The sequence below is a fragment of the Colossoma macropomum genome, unplaced genomic scaffold (assembly GCF_904425465.1).
Source record: "Colossoma macropomum unplaced genomic scaffold, Colossoma_macropomum, whole genome shotgun sequence".
Lineage (NCBI taxonomy): Eukaryota > Metazoa > Chordata > Actinopteri > Characiformes > Serrasalmidae > Colossoma > Colossoma macropomum.
Window position 1 is genome coordinate 230,959 of NW_023495386.1, and position 17,017 is coordinate 247,975.

At 38.8% G+C, this 17,017-nt stretch overlaps 1 protein-coding gene across 1 annotated transcript in view; it reads left to right on the forward strand.

Moving 5' to 3' along the window:
• The first annotated feature begins 10,236 nt into the window (after window positions 1–10,236).
• Window positions 10,237–17,017, forward strand: part of gorasp1a (golgi reassembly stacking protein 1a) — a 43,683-nt gene continuing 36,902 nt past the window's right edge. The window contains exon 1 of the mRNA XM_036562387.1: window positions 10,237–10,299. Coding sequence (XP_036418280.1) covers window positions 10,237–10,299 — 63 coding nt within the window. The remainder of the gene's footprint in view (window positions 10,300–17,017) is intronic.

A 17,017-nucleotide genomic window follows, 5' to 3' on the forward strand; every position in this document is an offset into this window, starting at 1 on the left:
AGTATTTCTCCTTTTGGTTTTACTTCAGCCTTTTTCTACATGAATGCAAGCAGTGTAAATATGGCAAGGTAACCCGACTTATCTATAGAGAAAAGCATTTATAGAACTAACACATGCAAACACAAAAAGGGGTTACAATCCTAAGAGCTTCAACACTAAAAAAGCTAAGAAAACTTACCTATATGTTTCCTTTTTCTACAGCAAACGGGTTTTGGGCAACAGAACGCTGGCGTTACTGCTACTGAGTGCTGATTGGTTCGTGTGCTGAAAAGCTCATGGCTGTTCATGCTCACAGACGTCACAGTGTAATTTTAAACTCCTATAACTTGAGTTTAAAAGCTCTTAAAAATATAACAGCAGTATTAAAATGTTTTATGCCATTCAGTGTTCAGGAACTGAATGTATCCTTTTACATTAAAAATGTTTAAGCAATTATTAACTATAATTTTGCTCAAATGCTCCATCTTAACCCATTAATTTTGGACTCGCTCGGAAGACAACCTGGTAGACATTACAGATTGGTAATTCTCCTCTCTACAAGTTCTCTAAAGGAGCTAAGGAGAAATGTCATTTAATTGAAAGCAAAGCTACTAGTCTATCCGCGCTGCTGTGGCACAACATCCGCTTTTGTCCTTAAAGATGCAGTAACAAATTATGCAGCTGTACACTGAGCTTCATCACCCTGTTGGTGTAGATGTCCTTAAGTATTGGAGGTCTACATCCAATGATCCTCTCAGCTGTAATGTGCACTGGAGTTTAGATCGTTCTTGTGAGATGGAGGAACTAAACCAGATGGTTATGGATGATATCAGGATGGACTCAATGATCGTTGTATAAACTGGATCATCAGGCTCTGCAGCAGGTTGAATTTCTTCATCTGTCTCAGGAAGAACTCTGCTGTGCTCACTTGTCTATGGAGACCGTATTCCTCTAATACTTCAGGTCCCTGGTTTTGGGGGTGTCCAGGAACTTGAGTGACTCCACAGTGGAAACCAAAAAGCCATTGAAGTTAAAAGGGGTAGGGAGGGGGGTTGCGCCTGAAGTCCCCCACCATCTCTATAGCCTTTTGCTTGTTCAGCAGCAGGTGGTTACTGCTGCACCAGGAGAACAGCTGCCTCCTTTCTGTAGGCAGTTTCATCACTGCTGGCTATGAGGCCCACCACAGTGGTGTTTTCCGCAAACTTCAGGAGAGTAGAGCTAAAACTAAACATTAAACACTCTTGAGGTGGCAGCCTGCAAGTTTGCAAAGCACATGGTGCTGTTCTGGAAGTCTGCAAACCATGCAGTGCTGTTCTGGAAGTCTGTAAATCAAGATGCTGTTCTGGAAGTCTGCAAAGCATATAGTGCTGTGCAGGTACACCACACTGTTCTGGAAGTCTGCAAAATACGAAGTGATGTCCTGGAGGTCTGCAAAGCACACAGTGCTGTCCTGGAAGTCTGCAAAGCACATGGTGCAGTTCTGGTACATGGTGCAGTCCTGGGGGTCAGTGGCATTTATAAGATTTAAACCCAAAACAAAAATTTAAGTGACAGACAAATTTTTCTTAGTTGTATTTCAAAATAAATAATTTTTAAAACTAGCATAAGTATATAAATTACAAAAATAAAAGAGCATATTATAAACACAGATTACAGAAAAACAAAACATTTGACAAATTATCTTTATAGAAAGGCAGCATGGTGAGCTGATAAGCACAAGGTTTAAGTTTATTTTTACACTATAATCATATAAATTTAACTAAATAAAGTGCTCAACATCACTTAACACACTTGGTATCAATTTACTACCTTTTCACAAACTGGCTATTTTTGAGCTGAAAGATACAAGCTGAAAAAGGCTAGGATAGTAACAACAGCTGAGGCAACTTGTTTATCTAAAAGACTGGCTGCATTCCTCTGTGTAAATTTAAAGCCATGTAATGTAATGTGGCTTTTTGTGGTCTTGATTTGGCTTTATTTTAATGTAGTGATGGCAAAATGTTTCACTGCGTGCTGTGACGTGAGATGAACAGCACTAAAGATGATGTAGCGCCAGTACCTCCATTAAAACAATGCAGCATGTCCAGTGTGCGGTGGTGTTTAGAGTAGCCAGCCAACGTGGGCCAAACCACAGCTGTTCTGAGGTGTGAAAAACAGTCACTGCTGATTGTCTCATTGCTATTTCCACACTGAATCTCACCTTTTCCAGAACTACAGAGGACCTCTATGCCCACATGCAAATTACAAACAAAGTAAGGTAGAGTGAGCAGGGGTGACTTAATGCATAGGCTTACTGAATGTTGAAACTTTCAGGGCCTCTGAATAGAGATGAGATTTATATATTCCCCTACCCAGGCCTACCCAATCAAATTTATTAAGCCAACATTTTAAGGTAGTGAAATTTGATTTGTTTTCTGTGATTGCCACTTGTATTATTAAATTATCAAATTATTATGCCCTTCGCCAAGCTCCACCTTCTTTTGTAATCCCTCCATCACTGCACAGCAACCATTGCTGTCTGCCATTGCCACGAGCTCAGTTCATTATCAGCACACCAGCGTTTGAATCTGATGCTCCATCTCAGTTTTACACATATTCAGTAGGTTAACTGAGTATGTGAAAAACTGAGATTCTGTCCCATGACGTATGCCGATTTCTACCATTATTGTCGATTTTCTGCAAATTTGGTACTTACAACACCTTTTCCCACAAAGGCTGAAATGGGTTGAAATGTCAAAGCAAACAACTAATGTTACTTCAGTGCATCAAAGGTAAGACATGAATGGACTGTGAACATTTTTCATTCCCCTGTGGCAGTATGCTATACCTACAATGATGAAGTTTAGGTTTTTAAGTTTGCTGTGTTGCTTGCTGTGTTGTTCTCCTCTGGCTCAGTGCATTTGGAAATTGTGTCTACTATGTTAGCCTACCCAGTTTTTCCACATGCCTACCCAATACTTTATTTCTACCTATACCACTAGACCAAATAATAAATTATAGCTTGTCATAGACCTCAGTTGTTATGGTGATGTTGATGGTTTTACAGAATTAAGCATACCACACACCGCTGGAGAAGCATCGTGCAGCAGACTGTATAGAGTGAAACTAGCACATATGAGCTCAAGTTGAAATTCATCTGAAGTTTAGAGCAAATTATAAACCTTGAACAATTCTGGCTTTTAGTGATTTGCTTCTGGTTTCAAGTTTGATGAGGCTGATATTGGCATCCTATTTGCCAGCTTCTTATTCGAAATTTCCTTTTCACCTTAAATGGTGCAGCAGTTGTGTCAGAAAGCAACGGCAGCACCATTTAATGTACAATGGAAATTTTAAAAAAGAACCTGGCCGATGAAAAGCTAACTTCTGCTTTGTTTAAGTTTTTGCAGTAATGGAAAGATGATGAATGGCAGTACTAATCACTGACAGTGTGTGTACTTTCATTAATAACAAGTACGGACCAGTTTTTGGATGCTGTATGTAAACAGACCAAAAGGGCCCTAAACCACCAGGGCCCACAAGCCGCTTAAAGTGCCCCAGGGAGTTTGGCTTAGAGTGTAAAAATTTTGACTGGCCATAACGCAGTGACAGCACTCAATCAAATGTCACTGTCTGAAAAAATGTTTGGGTACATCTGTGAGGGCTATGTCGCTGAGTATGATACTGCATCAGAATAGTGTTGTTTCCACATTAAATCTCATGAATGGAGATATGTGAAAAAAACTTTTTTTGAAACTACCAGGGTCTGGATCTCTTTGTCTTTATAGCTAGATACAGCCACATATACAAGTCTTCAGCTGTGCAACCATACAGGACCTTCATTGCCAAATTTTGAGCTTAATAAGTCACACATTTTAAATAGGAAACAGTTCTGGACTGCAGTCAGGCCTTTCTAGCACCTGCACAGGACAATGTTTACTCATAACTCAAACATCCCTGCTTTTAATGCAGTGCCATGTGAGGGGTCGAAGGACATGGGTATTCAGCTTCTTGCACACAGAGATTTCTCCAGGTTCTCTGAATATTTTATTTCGCTGTAGAGGGTGAAATACCTAAAATCCTTGTAATCACTTGCTAAGGAATGTTATTTTTTTAACTGTTGGATTTTTTACTAATGTGTTTTTGGCAAAGTGGCAAGCAGCTACCTACCCGTGCTCATGACAGACTAGGCCTTTCCTGGATGCTCCTTCTATTTCCGAACATGATTGCATCACCTGTTTGTGATATTTTTTAAACATTTCTCAATGTTTCAAGTCTTCAAAATATTTTTTTTACAGGTTGCAAGCATCAATTTCAGAGTGAATATATATTTACAGAAAAAGTTGATTAGGTAAAACATTACATATATTTGTACTGTTTTTGTTCAGACACAAGTCGCGTCAGATTTATTTATCACTGTTTTTTTCTTCTTTTGGATTTTACCTACTTTTTAACTTTTTTACTCTCAACTTTTTTGGAATTGGGTTTGTATTTATTGTATCTGTGACTTATATATTTTTCTTTGCTAGATTAAGTAAAGTACTGGGTTTTTTTAACTTTCTAAAAATGAATTTGTTCATATACAAGAAAATATACCATTCCGCTTTGTAATGTTCATGTGATGTAATGAATTCTTGAAATACATTGTTTACAGGATCAGCAAAATAATAATAAACTAATTACAATACAAGCAAATACAGAATAAATCATTCTTTACTACTTCATAGATATACACAAACATATGTGATCTATATTAATGCCTATGTAAGTGTTTCTGAGGTTATTAGTCTGTGACTGGTCAAGTATTCTTGTTGTAAGAACACTTGTTGACGTGCTTGGTGGAATTAGTTTATTTTAAGATGTTTTTTCAGTGTTTTTATAGCTTTAGAGATTTTGGGCATAAAATGAACTGCATGCTGCATGTTTCTGCAGAGAAGGGTGTGAAGAGAGGGTGTGAACTTGTTAGGTGGTTAGTAAACAACTGTAACAGATCTATTTGGTTATTAAAATTATAATAAAATAAGTGAATTTACTGTTTATAAAAAGAAGCACTGTATTATGTAAGGGAAAAATATCTATATATTTTAAAGTTGGTTTGATGCCATAAAGTCACAATTTGAGAATACTTATTTGATGATTCTAATCATTATCAAAAACATTCTTTCATTAGTTCACTACTTACCAAAATATGTCTTGCAGTATGTAAGAAATATACAACTATATTTCAAAATCGTTTTGACATGATGAGGTCTAATCATAAGAGAGTTTAATCGATTTATTTTTTCACTGCCCCCTAGTGTGTGTGTGTGTGTTCACTAGTGTGTATGTGGTGTTTTACTGCATGGATGGGTCAAAATGTGGAGGTGAAATTTCCCTGTTGTGGGACTAGTAAGGGTAACTTAACTAAGTGTTTTGTAGATTTATTCTATTATTTTTTAATATATAAAATAAATAAAATCACAACCGACAAAAAGAAGTCTTGCATTAACTTACATTTAATTATGTGTCAGTGGCTACAGACTGTTGAAATGTTGACACAGCACATTTCTTCACAACCCAGCTGGCACATGACCGACCTTCAACGTTGAAATGTGGTTGAAATAATGTCAGTTGTTGTTAATGTTAAATGGTTGTGAAATGGTTAACAAAATACTCATAAATCAACATTGAAATTTCAACTTTAAATCAACATAATGTCTTAATCATCTTGCTTTACAAATATGATCATTATTATTATTATTTTATTGCCTTTTTTTATATTTTGATCATAAGAGCACTTCAAAAAGCTAAATTTATATGTTAAAAATAGCAAACAACAGCTACAATTATAGTAACAGGCAAATTAAGTTTGCGAAAAAAACCTTGTTTGCCGCCCATTGAAACAGCATGAAGAACTATGTACACTGACAATCAGCACCTCTTCTGAGGCGGGCTGAGTACACCCGTTTTGAGGCTGCCCGAGTGCGCGATTCACCAACGTTCAACTGAGCGGGAACAGCGTTTAGAGCGGCTTCTGGAAGAAAGAACTTCGGAAGACTTCAAAACGTGTTTGGTGCGTAATACTTGGTTTATTTGACGTACCAACAGTTTTAACCGAACATTTACTTAGATTTAATCTTAAAATCTGGTAATGTTGAACTCTATACAATAAATCAAACATTAGCATCACTTGCTAAGTTAGCCGGTGGTCTGCTAGGGTGAGCTAGCTGGGCTAGTCACCTCTGATTGTTTTCTCTCACAGTGTGAGACTTTATGAAGGCAGTTAAAAGGTAATTGTTCCAATTACTATTTTAAATGGGAACCACGTTTCGAATTCATGTTCTAAGTCTACTAATAAACTGAGTTGCTATCTAAGTTAGCTCAAGTTTAGCTATCGTTAGCAGGCTGTCTAACAGCTCTGCTGGATGACAGGTTCGATTCCGGCTAACTTGTGCTAAACTGTGACGAATTTCAAGAAAAATAACTCTGATTTGAGCGAGTGAAGTGGAGTGAACGGTGCTGGAGTGTCCAATAAGCAGAAACTAATCAGGGTTTGTGGTGTGTGGGGCTGTTAGTTTGCTAGCTAGCAGGTAACGACTTCACAGCACGGACCAAGTCTGATGCTTCACTCAGAGGAGATGAAGCAGAAATCTATAGAGGGAGAGACGCGTCAAGTGACTGGAGCCGGAGTTAAAACTTAAAGGGGAACCCCACAGATTTTCAAAAATTCTGCATAATTAAATGGTTGCGGTGTTGACAGTCATTCACAGGGGTTTGGCGTGAAATGCCCTGCTGTAGTGAAACCTACGATTGAGGAAATGTCCAAAGTGGAACCAGACGTCCGAAGAATTCAGTGCCTCTGAAAACTCCCTCTTAGAAAGTTATTATATGAAGTGGTTAGATATATACTGTGTGATGCCTGAAACTTTGTTTTATGGTAGTTTTGTGATTAAAACTTTAACCTCCTGGGTTTTTTTTTTTTTTCAATTCATTAATGCCGGAGGGTGCATGCAATCTCCAAAGAAAGCTCTTTTGTTCCAGACTATTTTTCCCACCATTACACAAAAACACATGTAGGTTCACTGGTGGTTTCAGATAGTAAATAATATGTCTATATTTGCGTTGTAGTCATGGTGATCCCTGGTTCCTATCACCACTGTAAAGAAACGGTACACTTATTTACAATAAACCATTTTATATCAAACCACTCTGAATGACTCTGCAGCCACATGTTTACATCGTTTACATGTTTACATTAGACTGAACTATTCAGGAATTTTGAACTGGTAAAACTTTATCCTAACTGGATAAGAGTTATCCTAACTGAACTGAGCTATAACTCGGTTACTTTCTGTCCGATAGTTTTACTTGCTTGAATTCGAATATCTAAAACAATCAACATTAGGTCAGTGTTCAGCTTTTGGAAATTCAGTATCTGTTGTATAAACTGAAGTTTGAGCATCCACTTTATGAGAATATTAATTTGTGTGTGGTAAGTGGAATAAAACCATTTAATGCTAGTACAAGAAATCACTGCGTCACTGACCGGAGGTTATTCAGAGTGATGTTTCTGAAATCTCTTTGTTTTCTTGTTGCAGTCACCTGCACATCCTTCGTACACCAGCAGCATCTTTCAGGTATGGAAGCAATGTTAATTTACCTTTCTTTTTCTGCTGGGTTACTGGTTTGATTTCACTCATTTTTCTGTCTGTGTAATCACCCAAAACATGTATGTCTGTCTGTGTTTGACTATTTTATATCTTAACCATACGTCAACACAAGCACGTCTTTCCCTTTCTCATGATTGACTGTAATAACGATTGGGAAATAACAGTTTTGTGACTTTTTTTTTTTTTTAAGTCCTGTTTTAGTGTCTCTAGTGTCCTCTTTTACTTCTATGCTCCCTATTAACCCACCATATTTTAAGCTACGGAAGCCTTCTCACCAGGAGTGAGCTAAGTACAAAACTTCTGAACCTGAGTAAAAGTAGAAATTCTTAAATTAATAAAGTACAAATATTTTGTTTTTTTGCTTGAGTTAAAGTACAAAAGTACTTGTTTTTAAGTTGTGAATTGGAAATCATAGTGCAATATATATTAATTTAAATGCAATAGGACTTGCAATAGGAATGTTAAGTGTCATTGCGAAAACCAGCACATTGTTATTTACAGAAACACTCTCCTTCTTCTATGCTGTTGCACCCACAACTGTTTTTTTCATGTTTCTTTGTAGATTTTTTTTTCTCATAATGCCTGCTGTCTGCTATCTGGTGAGGGTTTTACTGATCTTGCTGACTTTTTTTTCTTTATTTTAGATGCAGCCATGAAGAATCCACAGTAACAGTCACGCTGCAGGTGACAAAGAAATCGACCAGAGATCTCCACATCTGTTAAGAGCCGAGTATATTTAACATTATTGGGTAGGGGTCAGATTCTGTCTGCCTCTCTCTCTCTCTTCCACACATGCTCTATATATACATTCACTGACCGCTTTATGTACACCTTACTTAAGCCTGTTTGCAAATTACATTACATCACTGCGTTGCTGTGGCACATACTGGAGGGCAGGAAGTGATTTTCATAGAAGGCACTGTCACAGGTTCTCGAAATGCCTATGGTTTACATTGTTTATGGTTGCTAAATTAGTTCTAACTGAGAAACTACAAGGTTCTTTTATCAGGTACCAAAGCTTGTTCATTGGGGGAAAATGCAAGAAATTGTCCAAAAACACCAGCAAAAAATATGTTTTGCACAGTTCATCTGTGCACAGGTGATAGATTTGAAAGGTACAAGCAACACCACTTACAGTTAAATCAGGGTTAACAGTTAAACAAAAGATGGGTGAACAAACAAGTTGCTGATATCTGCCGCCTCAATAGCAGGGAAGTCTTTCAGTTCAGTAGGGGAAAAAAAAACACTCATTTTGAAAACGTAAGGAACATCTGTCCAACATTTCTCTCGTAATATAGTCTAAACTAGCATAGTATGAGCTTGCCTCCATCTTGTTTTCCACTTTACACTTCCTGCCCTCCCTCTGGAATTTGCATGTCATTCAAACCATGTGACTTTAGAGATTGTAGTCCATCTGTTTCTCTGCATTTGTTTACCCTTTTACCCTGTTCTTCAATGGTCAAGTCCCCATAGGACCCCCCCAGGACATGTATTATTTGGGTGGTTGGATCATTTTCAGCACTGCAGTAACACTGACATGATGGTGGTGTGTTAGTGTGTGTTGTTCTGGTGAGTAAATCAGACACAGCAGTGCTGCTGGAGTTAAACACTGTCCACTCACTGTCCACTCTATTAGACAACTGTTTACCTTTATGTACTGACTATTCTATTTTGTTAGTGTTGTATGCATGTACTGTATATTTATGTAAGACAATTAAAGCAGTTGTTTCAAAATGATTTATAGTGTTGTCATTGAAATTCATGCATGCATACAGGTGAAAACAGGTGAGCTTTAAGAATGTTACTTTACAAGGCATGATACAGTGCATACTAGCTTAATAGATGATGATGCATATTAAAACTGTGGCAAACTATTGATTATTCAGCTGTGTTCACCTGTGCTTTATTGTGTTCATTGGGTATTGGTTTTCTTTTTATTGTCTGGATTCTGTTATGCTATTTCAGAATAAAAGTGAATGTTAGTCTACATCTGAGCAAATGCTATGCTTTTGGTTGAGGTACATGTAGTTATAGAGATTCATATTTATGCAGGAACTGTATAGAAGTAAATTGAGTATGTTTTGCTAGCTGGGAGTGTTAATAGCACAACGTATCTGGATGTGAGCCGAGCATTTAGGCCAGAATTGGGCCAAGATACAAACCAAAGTCTCGGCCAACGAGGTTTAAGCTCGGTATGCAGTATTCGGCCGGGATGTGGCCCAACTGATTTTTGCTATCTGGGAGACTCAACGTTGAAAGGTAAGATGTTGAAACAACATTGCGATATCAACGTTGATTCATCTTTCAAAATCGAAACATAATCCAACGTTGTTTGAACCATGATCTGTGACGTTGATTCAACCGTGAAAAAAAGGTGCCACATGCCAAGCCAGGGATAAAAGTTTAGTCCAAATCTTTTTGATGCACTCTTCTCCATGATTCGATCATTTTCATCGCCTTCGATTGCTTTCCTCTGTCATATTCAGCTGGACAACATGGCTTCTGAACAATGACGAGTCTTACCCCTGGGTTCCGAAACTTGGATATTTAATTATAGATTACAAAGTAACCAAGCTCGGTAAGTCGATTGGAAAAAACAACCCCAGAACATTGAAGAAACAAGTCGATAGCAATGGGTTTAACGCAGAGTGGTGCCGTCCCAGAAGGAGGAATTCGTGGCTATCATGTTCATGGGGTAAGTATTTTGTTATTAATAATGAAATGAATTATTCTTACTGTTTTTATGGTGATGGTAACTACATTGATATTGTTAGTTTGCTAAACATGATTGAAGGAAGTTATCTGTCTAGGAGATTCGACTCCACAACTGACTGCAGTTATTCAGAGCTGCTGCTACCCAGGTAGCATACAGACGTCTAGATTGCGTCCAGAAACTTTTGCTACTGCTCCTCTCGTAACCCGGAAGAACTTGGCGGTGTCGAGGGGAGAACCGAAACAGATGAGAATGATCAGTAATTGGCGAAACTTGACAGCTGATCAGTTTCGACAGTTTCACCAAACTTCGTGGCGACCTAAACCTGGGCTGTCCAGTCCTGGTGCTGGAGCCCAGCAAGCACAGTTACGTTGAGACCACCTATTGTTTTGGTGCCCACAACGCTGCTGCAACGTTGAAATAATTCCACAGAAAGTTGTGACAGCGTTATCTGATAACGTTGTCAGTAAGTTGTCACAATCTATCCTCATGAGTTCCATTATGTTGTGCATGGAGCCCCATGGAATTTTGCCAAGCTGTCAATAGGTATTATAGTAACATAAGGCAATGTTACTGTTTAATGAGATTGTGACAACCTAGTGGCAGCCTTATATAGAAAACTTAAAACAGCACTGCCTTTAGACGGCATTGTAGTAGCGTTGTAAAAAGTACACAGCGATGTGACAGTGTTTTATGTTTGCTGGGAGATCCACCACACCTCTGATCCCAGCAAACAGTTACGTTGTGACAAAGTTGTGACAACCTATTATTTTGGTGCCCACAGCAATGTTGAAATGTAATCAGAAAGTTCTGACAACCTCCTAGAATCCTCACAAGTTCCATTATGTTGTGAAAGGAACTCTATGGGATTTTGATACGTTGCTCTTTCGCGATAACACACTCCCTCTCGTGTTCTATTGCTTAATTATACAACAGTTAGTTCCGGCCACGCAAGCTGGTTGGTTGAGAGGCGTTTTAACCGTGCTGATATTTCGCCATAACATCACGGGTTTTTCACAAACATTGTATCACTCCGCTAAGAGTTTGACAGCTGTAGGAGACGCTCAAGCCATTTGAAAGTTTTTACTTCTTACTTTGTGCGCAAACAGAAAATGGATACTTTTAAGATTACATTTGACCTACAGCCGATTTGGTCAGACTCTGAAGATGAGACTATACTGAATTTCCAAACTGTCATCACCACTGAGCAAGCTTTTCAGTCGGCAGCTGTGACAAAAGAAAACCTAAACAACCTGGAATTAGCCAGACATGAACCGAATACCATTCGCCAAACGTGTAGTCTCCTCTTCAGAGTCTGACCAAATCGGACTGAACCATCAAACTGCCACAATAAAAAACAAAAACGCTTGCTCAGTGGTGATGACGGTTTCGGAATTTAGTGTAAGGAGCTGGGGAATGTACTGCCAGCTGTGCAGCGAGTGAGCAGAGCTCGTTACTGTGACGTAGCAACAAGCTGCTTGTTAAGGAACTATATTTTGGCGGAAGGAATTGCTAACGTTAAAACATATTAAATGACATGTTCACGGCCCAATTTCTTACTTTATTTATTTAACTGTTGTGTAAAAGTAATAGAGCACTCAAGGTTGCATGTTATCGCGAATAACATCACGGCAACACACTCCCTCTCATGTTCTATGGCTTAAATAACATCACGGCTGTGATTTGGTCGTAGGTGTTCTATTGCTTTTATACAACATTTAAATAAATAAAATAAGAAATAAATAAATTGGGCCGTGAATGTGGCATTTAATGTGTTTTAATGTTAGCAGTTCCTTCCGCCAAATGATAGTTCCTTAACAAGCAGCTTGTTGCTTCGTCAGAGTAACAAACTCCGCTCACTCGCTGCACAGCATGCTGTAAGCCTCACCTTCTGAAGTACGGACTGAGCCATAAAACTGCCACAATATAAAGTTTAGCTCAGTTTTGTCGATTTTTGCTATGTCAATATTAATTTTGTTTTGTTCCAGCCAGTCTGTAAAACATCTTACAGCCCATTTTGTTTGGCGAATGGTATTTGTTTCATTTCTGGCTAATTCCAGGTTGTTTAGGTGTTCTTCTGTCAGAGCTGCCAACTGAAAAGCTTGCTCAGTGGTAATGACAATTTCGGAATTTAGTGTAGTCTCATCATCAGAGTCTGAATAAATCGGCTGTAGGTCAAATGTAATCTTAAAAGTATCCATGTTCTGTTTGTGCACAAAGTAAGAAGTAAAAACGTTTAAATGGCGTCAAATTTGTTGCTTAGCAGCGGCGTCTCAGCGGAGTGATATTGTGTTTGTGAAAAATTGGAAATAACAGCAGGTTAGAATGCTTCTCCACCAATCAGCTTGCATGGCCGGAACTAACTGTTGTATAATTATTAGTTATGTTATTAATTATTAATTATTAGTTGTATTATTATGTCAATAGACACAGACAAAGACCCATGCATGCATCTGGTTAAGCAGTTTTTTGGTATAATCAACTCCAAACAACTATTGTAAAAGCAAAATCATTGGCAGGTATCTGCCAAATAATAGACCTTAAATCTGGACATACAAGCAAATTCATAACTAGAAAGGGAAAGTTCGTGAATGAACTTTAAGTTGGCTTGAAAAAGTCAGTTAATTACGTTAAAACAAGAAGAAGTGTGTGAGTATGTGTGTTGTGGGGTGTGTTGAGTGTGTGCTGTGTGGTAATTGTGTGTAGTTTGGGGTGTGTTAAGTGTGTGCTGTGTGTTAATTGTGTGTGTTGTGTTGAGTGTGTGCTGTTTGTTTATTATGTGGATTGTGTGTGTTGGGGGGTGTGTTGAGTGTGTGCTGTGTGTTTATAGTGTGTGGTGTGTTGAGTTTATGAGGTGAGTTAATTGTGTGTGGTGTTAGGTGTGTTGAGTGTGCTGTTAATTGTGTGGTGTGGGGTGTGTTGAGTGTGTGTTGTCTGTTGGGTGTGTTAAGTGTGTGTGGTGTGCGGTATGTTGAGTATGTGCTGTGTGTTAATTGTGTGGAGCGTGTGGTGTGTTAATTGTGTGTGTGTGTGTGGATGTGTTGAGTCTGTGTGGTTTGTTAATTGTGTGTAGTGGAGCGTGTGGTGTGTGTGTTGTCTGTTGGGTGTGTTAAGTGTGTGTGGTGTGGGGTATGTTGATCATGTGCTGTTTGTTAGTTGTGTGGACCGTGTGGTGTGTTAATTGTGTTTGGTGTGGGGTGTGTTAAGTGTGTGTGGTGTGTTTATTGTGTGTGGTGTGGGATGTGTATTGTGTGTGTTGTGTGTTTATTGTGTGTGGTGTGTTGAGTGTGTGTGGTGTTGTCTGTGTTGAATGTGTGTGGTGTGATTATTCTGTGTGGTGTGGAGTGTATTGAGGGTGTATTGTGTGTGGTGTGGGGTGTGTTGAGTGTGTGTGGTGTGCTTATTGTGTGAGGCGTGAGGTGTGTTTATTATGTGTGGTGTGTTGAGTGTGTGTGGTGTGCTTATTGTGTGTGGTGTGCTTATTGTGTTTGGGTTGAGGGGTGTTTATTGTGTGTGGTGTGCTTATTGTGTGTGGGGTGAGGTGTGTTTATTGTGTGTGGTGTGGGGTGTGTTGAGTGTGTGTTGTGTGCTGTATGTTTATTTGTTAATTGAAGTTCCACCTTAAATTCTGTGCCATCTTAATTTTAGTGCTACCTTAAAGAGAGTTCCACCTTAAATTCTGTGCCTCCTTAAATTTAGTACTATGTTAATTGAAGTTCCATCTTAAATTCAGTGCTAACATAAATGCAGTTCCACCTTAATTTCAGTGTCAGTGTAAACTCAGTGCTACCTTAAACACAGTTACACCTTAAAAAAATCATTACGTGTGCTGATACTGCTGAGCATTAGGCTGTGAGCATGTGAGACTTTGTGCTCCGTGCGTGAGTTAGTATTTGTGTGTGAGAGAGGTGCCCATTGTGATATCACGTGTGGCATGTCGCCAACATTCCACCCATTCATTCCCTATGGGAAAAAATCTTGTCTTTGAACGATGATATTCCGAAATCTGTACATCGGATCCCTTAGAAAAGCATAAGCACACTCTGCGGGTATAGGTCCTACGATCCTGCAAAGTTTCATGGTTCTAGCAGGAAAACTGTAGGAGGAGTAGCATTTACGTTTTTGAGTATAGAATAATAATAAGAAGAAGAGGATTACGAAGAACGGTAAATTCTGTGCCACCTTAATTTTAGTGCTGTTAATTGAAGTTCCATCTTAAATTCAGTGCTAACTTAATGCAGTTCCACCTTAATTTCAGTGTCAGTGTGAACTCAGTGCACCTTAAAAGAAGTTAAAATGGTCAAAATGGTTAAAGTTAAAATGGTTGAAGGCTGTTGGTAGCTGTTAAAATACTGCCAAAATGTTCTTAAGCAGAAGCTGCAGTATCCGTGGAGGATAGCAATTCTCTGCCAGTTGCTACTGTGAATGAATTTCCACTTTAAATTTTGCACCACCTTAAGTGTAGTGCTATGTTATTTGAAGTTCCACCATAAATTCTGTTCCACCTTAATTTTAGTGCTAGGTTAATGTAAGTTCCACCTTAAATTCTGTTCCACCTTAAGTTCTGTGGCACCTCAAATTTAGTGCTATGTTAATTGCAGTGCCACCTTGAAAGAAGTTCCACCTTAAATTCTGTGCCATCTTAATTTTTGTGCTACTTTAAAGAGTTCCACCTTAAATTTCCACCTTAAATTCTGTGCCTCCGTGAAGTTAGTCCAATGTTAATTGAAGTTCAACCTTTAATTCATTGCTAACTTAAATGCAGTTCCACCTTAATTTCAGTGTCAGTGTAAACTCAGTGCTACCTTAAAAGAAGTTCCACCTTAAAATTCAGTGCTACCTTAGAAGAAGTTCCACCTTAAAATTCAGTGCTACCTAAGTGCAATTCCACCTTAAAAGCAGTTCCACCTTAACAAATCATTATGTGTGGTGACACTGCTGAGCATTAGGCTGGGAGTGGGTGAGACATTGGGCTCCGTGCGTCAGTTTGGATGGGTGTGTGAGAGAGGTGGCCATTGTGACATCATGTTTGGAATGCTGCCAACAGTCTGCCCATTCATTTCCAATGGGAAAAAAATCGGCTTTGAACGTTAATTTTCCGAAAACCGCACGTCGGATCGGTCCAAAAAGCACAAGCACACTATCCCCGTATATGAGGAACGTTATTTGGTGGTTGTACGTCAAAAACTGTGGGCCGTGAAAAGTTTACAAAATTTGAGCGTAGAATAATAATAATAACTGGAAAGGGAAAGTTTGTGAACGAACTTTAAGTTGGCTTGAAAAAGCTAGTTAATTACGTTAAAACGTTAAAATGGTTGAAGACTGCTGATAGTTGTTAAAATATTGCCAAAAATTTTGTTAAGCAGAAGCTGCAGTATCTGTCGTGTATGGTAATTCATTGCTAGGTGCTTCCATGAATGAAGTTCAACCTTAAAGTCTGTGCCACGTTAAATTTAGTGCTATGTTATTTGAAGTTCCACCTTAAAAAATTCATTTGTTGCTAGGTTCTACCGTGAATGAAATTCCACCTTAATTCTGTGCCATGTTAATTTTAGTGCTACCTTAAACAGAGTTCCACCTTAAATTCTTTGCCACCTTTATTTTAGTTCTCCATTAAAGAGAGTTCCACCTCAAAATCTGTGCCACCTTAAATTTATTGCTATTTAAATTGCAGTGCCACCTTGACTGACATTCCACCTTAAATTCTGTGCCTCCTTAAATTTAGTGCTATGTTAATTGAAGTTTCACCTTAAATTTAGTGCTATCTTAATTTTTGTTCTACCTTAAATAAAGTTCCACCTTAAAGTCTATGGCACCTTAAATTTAGTTCTATGTTAATTGTAGTGCCACCTTAAAAGAAGTTCTGTCTGTTGATTGTGTTGAGTGTGTGTGGGGTGGGGTATGTTGAGTATATGCTGTGTGTTAATAGTGTGGAGTGTGTGGTGTGTTAATTGTGTGTGTGTGGATGTGTTGAGTGTGTGGTGTGGGGTGTGTTAATTGTGTGTGGTGTGTTTATTTTGTGTGGTGTGTTTAGTGTGTGTGGTGTGTTTATTGTGTGTGGTGTGTTGGGTGTGTTGAGTGTGTATGGTGAGGGGTATGTTGAGTGTGTGCTGTTTTTATTGTGTGTGGTGTGGGGTGTATTGAGTGTGTATGGCGTGAGTGTGTTGAGTGTGTGTGGTTTGTTGAGTATGTGCTGTGTGTTCATTGTGTCAAGTGTGTGTGGTGTTTTAATTGTGTGTGTGTATGGGTGTGATGAGTGTATGTGTGGGTTTGTTGAATGTGTGGTGTGGGGTGTTTAGTGTGTGTTGTGTGTTTATTGTGTGTGGTGTGGGGTGTGTTGAGTGTGTGTGGTGTGCTTATTGTGTGTTTATTGTGTGTGGTGTGGGGTGTGTTGAGTCTGTTGTGGGTTTATTGTGTGGGGTGTGGGGTGTGTTGAGTGTGTGTTGTGTTTATGTGTGTGGTGTGGGGTGTGTTGTCTGTGTTGTGGGGTGTGCTTGTGTGTTTATTTTGTGTGGTGTGGGGTGTGTTGAGTCTGTTGTGGGTTTATTGTGTGGGGTGTGTGGTGTGTTTATTGTGTGTGGTGTGGGGTGTGTTGAGTGTGTGTGGTGTGCTTATTGTGTGATTATTGTGTGTGGTGTGTTGTGTGTGTATTGTGTGTGTTGTGGCATGTATTGAGTGTGTGTTGCGTGTTTATTGTGTG